Source organism: Micropterus salmoides, unplaced genomic scaffold (genome assembly GCF_014851395.1).
Source record: "Micropterus salmoides isolate LMB-PRFRI ecotype aquatic unplaced genomic scaffold, ASM1485139v1 Ms_hic_scaffold_8, whole genome shotgun sequence".
Taxonomy (NCBI): domain Eukaryota; kingdom Metazoa; phylum Chordata; class Actinopteri; order Centrarchiformes; family Centrarchidae; genus Micropterus; species Micropterus salmoides.
This window is the reverse complement of record NW_024044570.1, coordinates 23,126,368-23,140,248: the sequence shown is the minus strand read 5'-3', so window position 1 is coordinate 23,140,248 and position 13,881 is coordinate 23,126,368. Positions and strand designations below refer to the sequence as shown.

The 13,881-nt window shown below is 43.0% G+C and overlaps 1 protein-coding gene across 3 annotated transcripts in view; it reads right to left on the bottom strand.

The window, feature by feature from the left end:
• man2a2 (mannosidase, alpha, class 2A, member 2) overlaps positions 1 to 13,191 on the bottom strand; it is an 18,130-nt gene extending 4,939 nt beyond the window's left edge. Inside the window, exons 1-21 of one of the 3 annotated variants that reach the window (XM_038705044.1) lie at positions 13,072 to 13,191; positions 11,201 to 11,792; positions 10,866 to 11,084; positions 10,259 to 10,516; positions 9,575 to 9,719; positions 8,260 to 8,431; positions 7,901 to 8,028; positions 7,422 to 7,595; positions 6,808 to 6,994; positions 5,802 to 5,979; positions 5,283 to 5,485; positions 4,544 to 4,726; positions 4,221 to 4,335; positions 4,032 to 4,102; positions 3,760 to 3,925; positions 2,080 to 2,316; positions 1,738 to 1,860; positions 1,339 to 1,453; positions 947 to 1,080; positions 588 to 729; positions 81 to 214 (exon numbers count right to left, since the gene is read on the bottom strand). In XM_038705044.1, the coding sequence (XP_038560972.1) occupies positions 81 to 214; positions 588 to 729; positions 947 to 1,080; positions 1,339 to 1,453; positions 1,738 to 1,860; positions 2,080 to 2,316; positions 3,760 to 3,925; positions 4,032 to 4,102; positions 4,221 to 4,335; positions 4,544 to 4,726; positions 5,283 to 5,485; positions 5,802 to 5,979; positions 6,808 to 6,994; positions 7,422 to 7,595; positions 7,901 to 8,028; positions 8,260 to 8,431; positions 9,575 to 9,719; positions 10,259 to 10,516; positions 10,866 to 10,997 (2,997 nt within the window). In that variant the 5' untranslated portion in view covers positions 10,998 to 11,084; positions 11,201 to 11,792; positions 13,072 to 13,191. Of the gene's footprint in view, positions 1 to 80; positions 215 to 587; positions 730 to 946; positions 1,081 to 1,338; positions 1,454 to 1,737; positions 1,861 to 2,079; positions 2,317 to 3,759; positions 3,926 to 4,031; positions 4,103 to 4,220; positions 4,336 to 4,543; positions 4,727 to 5,282; positions 5,486 to 5,801; positions 5,980 to 6,807; positions 6,995 to 7,421; positions 7,596 to 7,900; positions 8,029 to 8,259; positions 8,432 to 9,574; positions 9,720 to 10,258; positions 10,517 to 10,865; positions 11,793 to 12,738; positions 12,972 to 13,071 lie in introns of those variants that run through there. The other 2 variants (XM_038705046.1, XM_038705045.1) reach the window with 2 other exon arrangements.
• Between the last annotated feature and the right edge of the window lie 690 nt (positions 13,192 to 13,881).

The window sequence follows — 13,881 nt, the reverse complement described above, 5'->3', positions numbered from 1 at the left end:
GAAGAGTCAGATGCGGTGTGCTGGGATCTGAAGAGCACTCGCCGAGCTTCAATAACCGCCTTTGCTGTCATCTTACTGACCTTGTTGCCCATGGATCTCCTCTCCAGCAGCAGTCGGAAGCGGTTGGCTGTCTTCTTGTTGTCCTTCAGGCCCTGACCCAGCCCACGATTATCATCTTGCATCAGCCGCCGGTCCATAATCACTTCAAGCTGGCCTGAGGGAAGAGGAGTAGGAGGAGCAAGGACAACAGCTTTAAAACTAAGCCTGCGTATTGAACTGTGAGACATCAGTCGATGGAGACAAACAATTTTGAGCTATTCATCATTTACAAACGCCTCCATCATTCACATAACGATGATAAAAGGATTAGCTCGGTACATTCGCGTAAGAGTATGGACTCTTTTGCTCTCTGAAAACCTCTTGAGGGAGAAGAGGGATAGATAAGTGCTTCCATACACTTCCATAAAAGGCTGGAGACATTCAACAAAGAAAAAGAGATGAGTGCACTTCAGGGATAAATTTCTTAAAAAGAAGAAGAAGAAAAAAAACAACAACATTAAAACAATAAAATAAAATAAAATACAGACCACTCTCCAGGCTGCTGACACCCAGAGACTGAGCTGTGTGCAGCGTGAGGCGGTGATTGCTGTCCTGGATGTACGCCTGGCTGGGCATGGGATAGAAGTTGGCCTGCAGGGGAAGCTTTAGGTGGTGGTGACGAGGCTGCATCTACAAGAAGCAGCGATCAGACACAGAATGACACAATATGTCAAATCTGAAATTATCAGGCCAGGGATTTTTAACCTGAGAGAAAAAAATGCCACTGCACTCAGTTTCAAAAAGGTTATCAACTACTCACCATCCCTTTAATCAGAGATACATCTCGTTATATTCTGACAGTATACAAATAAAGTTATTCTTCTCTTTTGCTGAGGGTGGGGCTGACCTGGAAGCCATTGAGGTCTGTGAAGAACTCGTCTCCACTCTGGATGTCAGTGACCAGTCGCATTGCCAGCTCCTTATTAGTCTGATCTCTGATGTCCACCATGGTGGTGATGTCTATCGACGACCCATCCACCCCTGAAAATACAGAACCACAGACCCAAACTCAGGCCACGGAGGAAAAATAATCTGAACTATGAAAAATGCTACTTTGCATTTTGCATTTTTACAGCTGACAGGAAAAAAAGTACCTAATTGAAATGTAGTAAGTGTCATTTTGTCAAACATATTGGCCCTTGTTGTACTGTACCATCTGGTGCCTTTAACTAAAACATAACATTCTTTCTCAAAAGCCATTTGACCCGATTCCATTGTACATTTTTGTGTGTTCATTACCTGGAATGTTGTTTACGCGGATGGTCTGCTGAAAATGTTGGTAGTGTGCCACCACCTCAGAGAAGAGAGGCCCCTCCACGACGCGCACCACAGGTGGCTCTTTCTGGTTGTAGGGCTGAAAGCAGGGAGAGAGAAAGTGCTAAAAAAGGGACAGGGAGAGAGAAGTAGCAGGAGCCACCAGCGGAACAAGAGACTAGGTACAGTCTGGCAGCAAAGCCCTTACACTCTGTTTAACACTCTGTCTTTAAATCACGAAACATATGAAGCAGCACCCAGTGCTGTCTGGCTTCCTGCCCCGAGCACCCCAGCATGATACAACCACGCAACACACAAGGGAGCGTCTATCAAAGCCTTTTGAGAGGCAAGTAAACATCTGAGATTCAACAACTGAGAGAATACCTTTGCTTTTCCATCAGGTAGGAAGAGATAAGCTCCACTTTTGTCTTTGGAGGGACGAGTGCTGTAGACCATGAACTGCATTTGAACCTTCACTTCCTGAGGATCATCCTTGCGCTTGATACTCTGCAAAAAAAAAGCCATGAAGAAGGAAGACAGAGCAGAATCGAATTAGAAATGAGATGAAAGGATGTTTGAGTAGCAGTGGCTGATCAAACAACCAGGGTTTATTAGGAAATCAAGAGTGTGTTTTTTTCCCCCAAAAAAGATCAAAGTCAAAACAGATGAGCAAATCTTTAATTCGTATTTAAAGTCAACAGAGGGAAGAGCCGATGAAACTCAAACCTCCAGCAGGCCGCTGGTTCCAGAGAAACCCAGCGTGAGAGACTGGCTGCTGATGTAGAAGGTCTGAGGGTCGGACTGCTGAGAGCGGACGGGAAGCGGATCCGCCGCTCGAGCACTGGCGCCCCGACCAGACAGCCTGAGCAGGGTGTCGGAGCGGAGCGTCATCGGCGAGTCAGCAGAGTCATACAGATGGAACACGGCCAGACCCAGGGGCGGCAGACGAACCATGAATGTTGCCTGGATGGAAAAAGAATGGTTGGATATGAATAAATTAAAGCATTCATACACACAATTTTTTTTGTGTGTGTTGACCATAAGGCATTCATTAAAAGTTAAAAGTATTTACACATTAGCAACAGTGTGCTGTAATTAAAATATGATGAGAGACTGTGTTAATGAGGCCGTTTTGTATTTCTCCATTACAAACTTCATTACTTTCTGTGGGTGGAGGGAATTTTATTTGGGCACAATAAATTAATTTAGTTGTTGTAAAGCAAATGGGATGTGTTTTTTTTACTACTGCAGATTCAGTACATGATTTGAGCTGATCCAATGAGTGTGTTTTTTTTGTTTTGAGAAGTGAGAGAAAACACATCTGTTCTACTTCTAGCTTGCAGGTAAACAACAAAAGAAAGAGGAGAAAAAACACACCCATAACTTGGGAGGCCCTTTTCTTTAAAATTCAGATTTAATTCAGAGTATTTTCAATCTTATTTCCACATCACATCCATTTCCTTTGTAAACACTTAAAGCAACCAAACACACACACTCACTGGGAGCAATTTCGGCTTAAGTGTCTGGCTCAAGGACCCTTTGACATCTTGACAGAATAAGTTGGGGGTCAAACCTCCAACCTTATAACTCTCTTTCTGTTGATTCTGTGAGTCAACATTTTGTGTCCTGAAGAAGGCAAGATGGGCAGAAATGTAGAATTTGAAATCCGTAGACTGCATTGTACTTGTGTGTTGGGTTTTGTTTTGGATTTTATTTTATTTTTTTAAATGCATGCAAATATTGCCTATTAATGCTTAATTCTTTTTCTAGGAAAGATACAATAATGGTACACAGAGATAGTTCAAGCAGTACTCCACTAATTTAGCATCACACTGCTATAATACTGTTCAATTAATGATGGACAAAAATGATGGATCAGAACAGAGATACTGTCTTATTTAATCTATGCATTCTTCTTCCTTGTGAAAGCATGGTGCCTACATTACCCACAATGCAACCTGGCTGCAGACAGTGCCGCTGGAAATTTGTGTGGGTTGCAGCTAAATTAGCCTCAAGCAGAGGTGGGGAGCGCGCTACAGAGGTCTGAACTCCACACCCCCAGCTAACTGTCTGGACTGGACAAGTTGTAGCCCAGTATTTCAGTAGTCTGTCTCAGTCCCATCTGACAAACACATAATGCTTACATTTTTATCAATGTAGCTACCTACACCGGCTCGCTTCACTCACACATGTAACTGTAACTTGAAGTGTCTTTATACTCTCTATATAGTCTATTTTCTTCCAATTAAAGCACATAACTATGGTACTGGGCTGTGAGTGCTGTCAAAATGAGTGAGTGCACAGCAATTCTCTGAACACATCAAGTGCAGACACTGCTGATGTGCTAGTGATATGCGATTTTCATTATGCGGAAACCAGCCGTGCCTGATGAATTTAATCTCTTACCTCAAATACCTCCGCGCTCATTTGACTAGCAGAGCTCCACTGCGCACTCAGCTGCACAGGCAGGGTCTGTCCGTCCTCAGTAAGCACCCGCATCCTGACTGTGTTGACCAACACAGTCACCACACACAGCCGCTCCTGCTCGATAGAGTTGAACAGAACCAGGTACCTGGTAGAAAAGAGAAGGGAAAAGCAATCAGAAGCACAGGATGGTGGAGGAGCGGCAGAGGGAAGAGGCAGAGGAGATGAAAGCAGCAAGGGGGTGCAGCAAATACCTCGGCCCTGCTGGGTCCAGCTCGATTAAAGTGCGCTGAGGCAGAGAGTCTTGAGTGGCGCGCCTGTCATCCTACATAATGAAAAATGTAACACACGAAACACACCAAATGCTGAATGAACAAAATATGCTGGTTTTTCAAACAGATTATTATTCAGTGGCACCAGTGACCCTCCTTGTTTACTCTTACCGTCTCCAGGAAGGGCTCCGTTTGGTAAAAGCGATAAAACTCCTTGTTCTTCATGACCAGGAAATGAGCAGCATTGATGATTACTCTCTTCAGACCGATGAGTGAGCGCAGTAATCTGGGAAATGGAAGAATCATTGGCAAAATGCAGCAGAGGGCTTGTTATTTTGTATCAAAGTATTGAACAGCAAGTATAAAATAGGCACAGAGACAGAGGACAATAAAGAGGAGCCACAGTTTTTTTTACTTCATATAAATTACATTTGTAAAGAATTTAATCCATCCGATCTATACTGTCATTTCTTTCTAAACCCTCAGATCCTTACTTAGTGCCGTAGTCAATGACAACATTCTCCTTCGCAGTGCCAGTGATGGCATCATGATGTTGGAACAGGCCGACAGACCGCCTCGCATCAACTAGCAGGGCATAATCTGAGACAGGGTAGCGCCCTTCCATACCCGCGTGCCTGGCGTTCGCAACCGCCAGGCTGTAGAGGATCTCTGCCCCCCTGAAAGGACATTGACAAACAGTTAGTGTTGCGGAGCCCTTTAAAGTAAGACACAGCAGTTTCATTTTGTCAGCTAAAAGTGTGTTACGCTAATTATTACGCTATTTTAAGACAACAGCTTATTCTTTGAAAATATCTACCTTAGAACATTTCTATTTCATTTTATTGCTCCGTAATCTAATCCTAGCAACTTGCTCATATCGATCCACTTGATCGACAATGTAACACACATCACTGTAAGCAATGGCTCTGAAATGGTGATAGTTAAGTGAACTGCAGAATTACAGATATGAAAAAAAATATAGAGACAAAGAAAAACAGAGAACAACTTTCGGTGTTGTTTAGTGTTACAAAAGACTTGCCTATCCATTTGAGAGTGATGCCAAGTTCCAATCATGTGTTTTCATTTGAATTGTGCCTTTAATTTATATAAAAAGGACACTGCAGGTATATGTGTGCCCCTTAACCTAGTATTCCACAACTGCATCTTATTTGCAATGCAAATCGCAAGTTATGGGTGTCAGTTATCAGAGATGCGGGACTGCATCTGCCCTACCTGAGGTGTGACTCTATCACACGGTCCAGGCTCTTGTAAAAGGGGCGAGAGGTGAAATAGCCAGTCCAGTAGTGGTCTTCACGGTCTGCATAGGCAAAGAAGTCTCCACTGAGCACGGGGTAGTCTGCAGGTCTGGATCCCTGAGCCACTCCGTGTGCTTTGTATACGGCGTTGAAGTAGTCTGTGAGAGTCCCAAACTGAGCCTGGGGGGAGCAGCCAGACAGATGACACATTGTTAAAAAAACACATTTTACTCAAACACAGCTGAGGGGCGGGGGGGGGGGGGACATTTCTCATGATTATGCATGCGCATTTCATCTTACATGGCATGTTCTAAACCAAACATCACGTCACGACAGATTCCTTGTTCTGTCAGCAAGTTAAAATACCACTGCATGATTCATTATCACAAGAAAGGTTGTACACCGAGATACCGCACGCTGAGAAGTACAGAAACAATGACAAAGATTCAAAAAACATTCATTTGGCAACACTGTTTGTGACAAATTATTTTCTCACTTGTACGTGCATCTCTGGGTGAGAATTCATGTAGTCAAACAGCTTCTGGTAGTTGATGTACTGCTGATCCCATTCCAGGGCCTTGTCGTAGCGAAAGTCATCTCCCAGAGGGACAAGAAGTACCTTGCTGCGGTAGAGTTTGGACTTTTTACGGTACTGATCCAGGAGCAGGTTTGCCCTGATTGAGAAAGAGAGAGGGGGGGGAGAATCTGAGTGCACAAATCCAAATTGTCCTGCTCTGCATGCGCCAGATTTGAAGGAAATCACTATGACCTTGGAAAGAGGAGGATTAAATTAACCCTGGGGGTATTTTCCATTAGCCACTGAAATATGTCCTCTGAAAAGTTTTAAAGGTCCTCTAAAAGGCTGCAAGACTATCCGCAGTCTATGCCTGTTCTGCTCTGGCTGTCGTCATTGGTGCAAGTTTAGTTCATTTGTAAGGGACACAGAGTTGCAACGGCAGCAATCAAATTCCGATACTACACAAAAAGGTGACGAGTAATTTGGAGGCCAATATGCCTCTTTACATAAACATGTAACATACAATCATTTTTGATTAAAAGCCTGTGAGCACGGTTATTGACTGGTCTATACAACATCAGATGACACTCTTCAATTGTCTTGTCTTATGTGACAGTATAATCACACAAGACAAAGACCAGCAAGCAATTCTTTATCTTTGAGAAGCTGAAATTACAGAATATTTGGCCTTTTCACTTAATGAATGACTTACAACGATTATCAAAATTGTTGCAGATTTAATCAATCGATCAAACAAACAATCGACTTTTCAGCTCTATTTTCAGATCTAATTTACAATGATAAAGACACATATCTGCAATAATCGATTTTCAGCTGACACATCAGAACAGCCTATATATCGCTCTAGCCCTAATAGACATCTTAACATTTGTTCTCTAAGACAAAGTCAGGATAGACCTACAGCATCCACTTCCACTCTGTTACAGATACAAAGTAAGACACAACTAACCCCCGCATGTCTCACCTCTCTGCTACGTTGGCCTCCACCACTGTTTTTGGTGGCACTTTCCATGGGCAGTTTATCCGACCACCAGGTAACCTTTTGAAATCAAACTGGCAGCAGATCTTCGGGTCGGGCCCACAGGTGTGAGGCACGTCGTAGCTGTAGAATGGCATCATGTGGCAAAAGATGTCTGTGCTCGACCCAGTGTCTGTCAAGGCAGGATAGTAAAAAAATAAAAAACATATTTAAAAAAACATTGGCTTGAGGGACATCCATTGTTGACAACAGTCTCTGAGTGTGAGTAAGGAGGGGTATGTGTGATCAAAGACACACCAGTGCTTGTTGGCAGGTTAAGTTCACACCTACAGTGACTGTCAAAAGTCATTCTGGATAAAGCAGCAAAAAATGTAAATGACGTTTTTACCATTAAAAGTAAACAGTTAGTACATCTTCAGCAGATGTCCAAAAAATGACGATGGCTATCATCTATGCGAGGCTTTTACACACTGGTTGTCTTTCCAAAATGTCCCTCTCTTCCAAAAGGCCATGACAAGTGGCATTACTCATTCTGCTATGAGCTTAACAAAAAGATGAGCACATGAATCAGATGACATCGAGGACTCTGGTCCACTCACCCCAGGCCTGCCTCCACATAAACTCCAGGCTGCGAATGGAGGCAAAGTGTTTTTTGATGGAGTAGTGGATTCTCTGGATGAGCATGCTGGTCAGGTTGGCCTTCTTCAGCAGATAGGGCATTGTAGCACTGTGTCCAAAAGGGTCTACCGCCCACCCACTGCGAGGAGTTACACCTATGACAGCGTATTGAAGGTTTATGCACAGAGAAAAGGAAGGCATGCATCTTTTTAGAAAATCGTTCTCCTCAGCAGGGAGCACTGAAAGTAGCACAAAGTGTTTTATCACCCGCTGAGCGAGAGGCTACACCTGCTGCATAAGGGATGACAAACATTGAGAGGATAGGTATCACTTTAACTTGAATGTAGTGGGGCTGAAATTTACACAGAGAGAACTGAGCGTTCATTTAACATTTAAGCATCATTCATCTTAATAGATATGAAAAGGCTCGAGTAACGATTAATTTCTGGTAGCTGCGTACCCAGGTTTCTCTCCAGCCATTGGTGTCCTTCTATGAGCTGGTCTATCATGGCAAAGTAATGAGCGTTGGCTTCGTCGGTCATCACCCAGCCTCCTGTCACAATCTCTAGCTGCCCTCCAAGGATCAATCTGTTAAACAGAGAGATTAAGAAAGCGAGGTGAGGATAATCCATCCACAAAGAGGGACAGTCACATTAACCTGATAACAAGGTATTTTTATTGCAACCACCATCTTCCAGCGGATATATTATCTATTGTACTTGAGGCCAGCAGGCACCAAAGAAATCTCAACTAATTCTCAGAGCTAGTCGGGGAAATTAAAAAGGCAAAAAATGTGCACTTCACTTAGCTGTGACTCACTTGCGCATAGCCTCCTGCTTGTGTATGTCTGCAGTCTCCCACCACTTGGAGAAGAATGAAATCTCAGACCAGATGAACTTCCTGCGAGGATCTTCGGCCAACTTCACCACCATGTTGTTTAAAATGTGTTGCGTCTGGTCTGTGAAGTACTTGTCAAAAGTCTTGATCCACCCTAACAAGACAAGAAGGTAAATATGAGCAACTTGCACAACAGTTGGCAACCACAACCGTCCACTGCAAATTGGATCCATCTCTGAAACAATACACCTCTACAACCCCCCTCCTCCATTTATCTAGCCGCCTGATACAAAGACAAGACGACAGGGCAGGTTAGAGACTCGGCGCTGTGGAAAAAGTGCTGCAACGGATCAAAAATAAAACTCATATTTTATTCAAGTAGAGCTGTTCCCCTCAGAAAGCTATTTCACAGAGTGGTTTCAAAGAAAGTGACTAAAAAGCACTTTCTATGCACTTTTTGTGTACAACAGTGTAGAATACCACAGCATATACATGTCCTGTCAAATACTTATCTCACATATTGGAGGCCAATATATTTTATAAAGATTAAAGTAACACATGTTATAAGGAATGGCCCTGAAGTGGTGATAGTTAAGTGAACCAGAGGTCATAGACAGGACTATTTACTGCAGTCTTTAATATTTTGTTCCTCATTGTTTGCCCTGCTTACCTGTAGTTGACTAAAACCCTTAAAATCCCTTCTTTGCATTCAAAGGAATGAGCCTAATATCATTAAACCAGCTTTCACATGTCTTCAGTGTGAGCTGAACCGTCTGTTAACCCTAGACCCTCAATGCTGCATAAAAAATAACTAAACTTTGCAGCAGAGTTTAATCAAATGCATCCCCAAATGAAGGCTATTCCTATTGTTGATGGACACAATTTGCAGGTCTCTGCAGCCTGTCAACATATCAATAACTGTAACTGTCAAGTTAGTAAGCATGTGGAAGCCTGGTAAACAAGTTTAATGGAAATGTCAGTCTAAAATAAAATCTCAGCCAATCCAATCCTATAAATAGCTAGAGTTTTCCAATGCAAATATCTGTCTAATTCCATTGTTTGTGGCTAAGCTGTCAATCATGTCAGCATTATGCTAATAATAATGAGAATGAATGAACCAAATTTTGTATGATTTCTGCTTCCCAATCACTAGCCTCCCACTCAGGTAAGCTGGCTTGTCTACAGACAAGACGCTATTAACCTGCTGGGGAAAAACGTATTCAGACATGCTTTAGGATGTGTATTAGGATACAGTTTAAACAGAGACTACAAGACTGCGTGTGTTACGCCCTCTTACCTGGATCATTGTGGGAGTGTGGGACCACAAACACTTGCAGCGGTTCATTGTCCCACTCTTCGGGTTCATAAGTAATGTCAAAGCCCTGTTTCCATACGCCACCATCAGGGTTGTCGAACTTGAGGAGGGAGTACACATCCAGCATCTAAAATGAAAATCAAAGGGGAAAAAACAGGTGTGATAAAGACTTACACAGCATTTCTTTATCTCGCCAGGCTGAGGAGATACAGTGCCAGCATACAACATGCAAAGTCTGAAGAATACTTCCTGTCTGGGGATATTTATCCTTCCTAGACCTAAAGAGATTCACTAAAAATAATTCACTAAAAATGTCCAAATAAGGTTACTGTTCACCCATCTATACATGAGTTAAGATTGTACTGGTTATTGGTTTAAAACAAGACACTATGCTTAACCTAAAGTTACGTTGTGTGTCATTCAAGCCACATGCAACACTTTCTGCATAGAGACAGAGAGGAGAATATGTCTGACCTACTGTTTTGGAGGGTCGCTGGCTGTCACCTTTGGCTTACTTTAGCTCAGCAATTGACCCTAACATGACCTGGGGTGTCATAGTACCCCTAAAATTCCTTCACATCTACAACATAGATATGATAATGTTTTTGGCCTATTAGCTACTTAGCATTTCATCTAACGGAAAAACTAGTAGTACAGTAAGCTCACCTGAACATCTGCTTGACCTCGGCTGCCTACAGCAAATTGGCAATCCTGGGGCTTGACAGCAAGGAAAGTAGGGCGGCCATCAAAGGGTAAGACCCAGGAACCATTGGCACTTCTGAATGGCAGGTGGCCACTGGGAGACACGGCTCCTGTGTCTGTGAGCTCCATCACAGAGTCCTTTATGTGGCTGATGATTTGGTGGTTTTCCTCCAGGAGTTGCTCCAGCTGCTCTATCCGGTTCTGCAGAACTGAGATTTGGCTCTAAAAAACAAACAGAAAAAAAAAAATCACAGAGCTGCAGAACATCATAAAATATGTCTGTGAAGGTTCTCAGTCATCCAGGTCATAGTTATCCAAGGATGCCCTTGATTTTAACCTTCCTTGGATTATGGACACGCCTTGGTTTTAAAGACAAATCTACTGATACAGAAAATGTAAGAAATAGCAGTATGAGATCAATCAGCCCTAAAGATATCTAGACAACGATAGATACGTATTTGGACATGTGTATTTACAAAAAAATAATACATATAAGCCTTGTAATAACTTCTGGTGTCTCACAACAAAAATAACACCGGATATGCACCACCGCTACAGCGATTACTCTTACCCGTGGAAAGTTCCCGCCACTCTGTCGTCTTGCAGGGTCATGCTGGACTCGATCCAACATCAGATACAGTGAGAATACAGCCACACAGAATATGGCCCCTCCACACACCGTCACCTGCTTCCTCAGCTTCATCCTCCTCTTGTGTGGTCTTCTTTCCGGTGTTTAAATTTTAAAAATGACCTTGACGGTGATGTTTTTTCCAGCACGGAGAAAACAGCCCTTAAAAAACCCAGAATTCAATATGTCACTGTGCAGAGGGGGGGGGGATTGATGGAAAGTAACCAGCAACACCAGTATTAATGCTTCAGTTCCATTCCTGAGATGCCTCCACTCACCATACTGAAGATCACAGCAAAGGTGGCTACAGCAGTGGTAGCAGTGGAAAAGGGTTCCTAATAAGCAATAGCTGGCAAGCTAGTCTGTCAACTTGGGCCAAACCACAGCCACCGGTGGGCTCCTTCAAAGTAGCCCTTGTGCTCAACCATCCAAACCGATGAGACTGCAGGAAAAGAAAAAAATAGCGCCAGACAGAAGGGGCTCAAACAGGGAGCCTAGTGTCCCTGCGGCATGATGTGTTGCTGTGGGCCTGTTCTCCTGGTCCAGTCCCTACTCCCACAGCACCGTCTAATCCTCCAGTACGGCCGGAGTCCCTTTTGCTCAGTTGGCCTGCAGTCACATAACAGTTTGCACACTAGGTTGCGGCAGTGCAAAGAAACGGGCTGAGAAAAAAGACCAACTTGGCTCAGAACAGCAGCTTTTTAATCAAGCCTCAACTCTGCCCGAAGGAGCTCCAGGAATTAAAATGAGACAAATGTCATTCTTCTCTCAGCAGCATAGTGACAGCCTATCTACTGTGGCAGCATGGGCAGTGCGTCCTCCTCTGGTCACAAGCGCCAAGTTGAAATCACATCAGAGGGTCTTCTTCAGCTGTTAGGAAAATTTTAGATTAATGGGGCATGCAGGAATTATGTATTCAGCCATCCACAGAAGGACTGTCACTGGCATAAAGCACAAGCGGAAAGGAAGTGTGTGTGTGTGTGTGTATGTGTGTGTGTGTGTGTGTGTGAGAGAGAGTGAGTGAGAGAGAGAGAGACTACTTTTTTGATCTGACAAGTAAAGTCAACCAGGAAGAAGAGGAAGAGAACAAATATAAAGCTGAGCGCAGTGGCCAGTGTTTCCTCACAGCAACTAATATGTGTTCCTGTTTTCAACCGTGTGCAAATCCAACATGATCATAATCCGCTCACTTCTAAGGCTGGGAATACCTCAGCATTACCACGGGGAGTTGGGATAATAACCTGGCACTTACATTTGCTTAGACTGACTGAAAAATAGCCTCGCTGTCAGCAGGAAGACGACAATTTCTTACACCATCCGATGAATATATCCAAAATTAAAGGTTTTGTTAGTCGGGGTGCCTGACATATAACCTACTACAGCCTTTCATTTATGTTATAAAACGTGAATACCACAGATCCCAAGCTGCTCACATGATGGCACATTAGCATCAGGGGAAACATTCCTCAGTATACACAATCTCGTACGCAAACTGTCAAATTCCTCTGAACATCATTTGGTAATCGCCGGGTTATGGATCCAAGAGGTGGTACCTCTGTTAAGGTTTAACTTGGATGACTTAGTTAGTTAGCTAACGTAATCGCTGGCAACATTGCGCTGCTTCAAACTTAAGAGCACTTGCATTTGGACTTTATCCGGTGTAAGCTCAGATACAAGGCAGCTAGTTAATGAATGTATCTGGTTAACCCATTAGCCACATTAACGTACTGTGCCAAACTTTAATCCCGGTTAACTAGATATCTCGAATATGCAGCTAAACAAGCTAGCGCTAGCTAATTTACCAGATGTTCCTTACCACATCAACTCGACTGGTTTGCGAGCTAGCGTCAAGACTCAGACAACGTTATTATAAGGGTTGTCATTTCACTGATAAGTCTAACGTTAGGTGAGCAGCAGTCCCAGCTGCCTTTCTGCATCCGAGAGAAGACTGTGCTACACGGTTAACTTACAGCCGATAGCATCGGCCAGCAAGTACTGGCTTGATCACCAACAAGACATAATATAAGACAATACGTGACTGTTTTTTCCTGGCTAACCTTTCACTTTTCATCAAAACGTCGAAGAAGATCATTTACAACCTTGGGAGTATGTCTCTTTTGTGAACAAAATGATACAAATCTGACGTTACCCATTAAAGGGGAGTAATCCAGAAGAGTGTAGAGCCCAGCAGTGTACGTGCCTTTAGCTGACAGATTACTAACTGAACCAGCTAGCATAGCAGCTAACGCCACTGAGCTGCTGCAAAGGCTTATGGGAAGAGAGGAGATGGTAAAATAAATGCACCCTTTAATTTCTCGACTAATAAATGCAGTGGGTAGATGTAATCTGCAATGCAACATAAGTTTATAAATTACTGAATTATTATTGTATGATTATAAGGACTCAATCAGGCCATGTGTTGAACTATGAAACAGATAACAGCGTTATTACAAAAACATAGTGAATATAACATTTAATTGCTCACAACACAGTAAACAGATCAAAGCACGTCTTGTCACACAGGAAATGTGCCCTGAGCTTATGTCTAATACGACCCAGTTAGTTATAAAACTTATAGCTAATCTATCATTGTAATATTTCGACCAATGCACTCAGCAGTTCTGGGACAGTGTCAGTAATTTTATTATTGTTAATACAATGGCTATGCATCTACAAAAGAAATATTCACACTTAAAACTTTCATCACTGATTAAAATGTATGTGTGTGGCTGTTGTTGTTTTTAGTGCAGAATAATGAGGGAGAAGAAGCTCGTGCTGCTCGTGTTTGGGCTGTGCAGTCTGTGATAATGTCACAACTGCTTCTGGTTTAATCATCAGCTCTGATACACTAGACAGAGTCCAAAATACAGAAGTCCAAACATTAGATAACATGGACCATTACACATGTCCCAGTGAGTAAGACCAGTGTACTACTCTTGTTACAAGGCTAAAAGGCAAA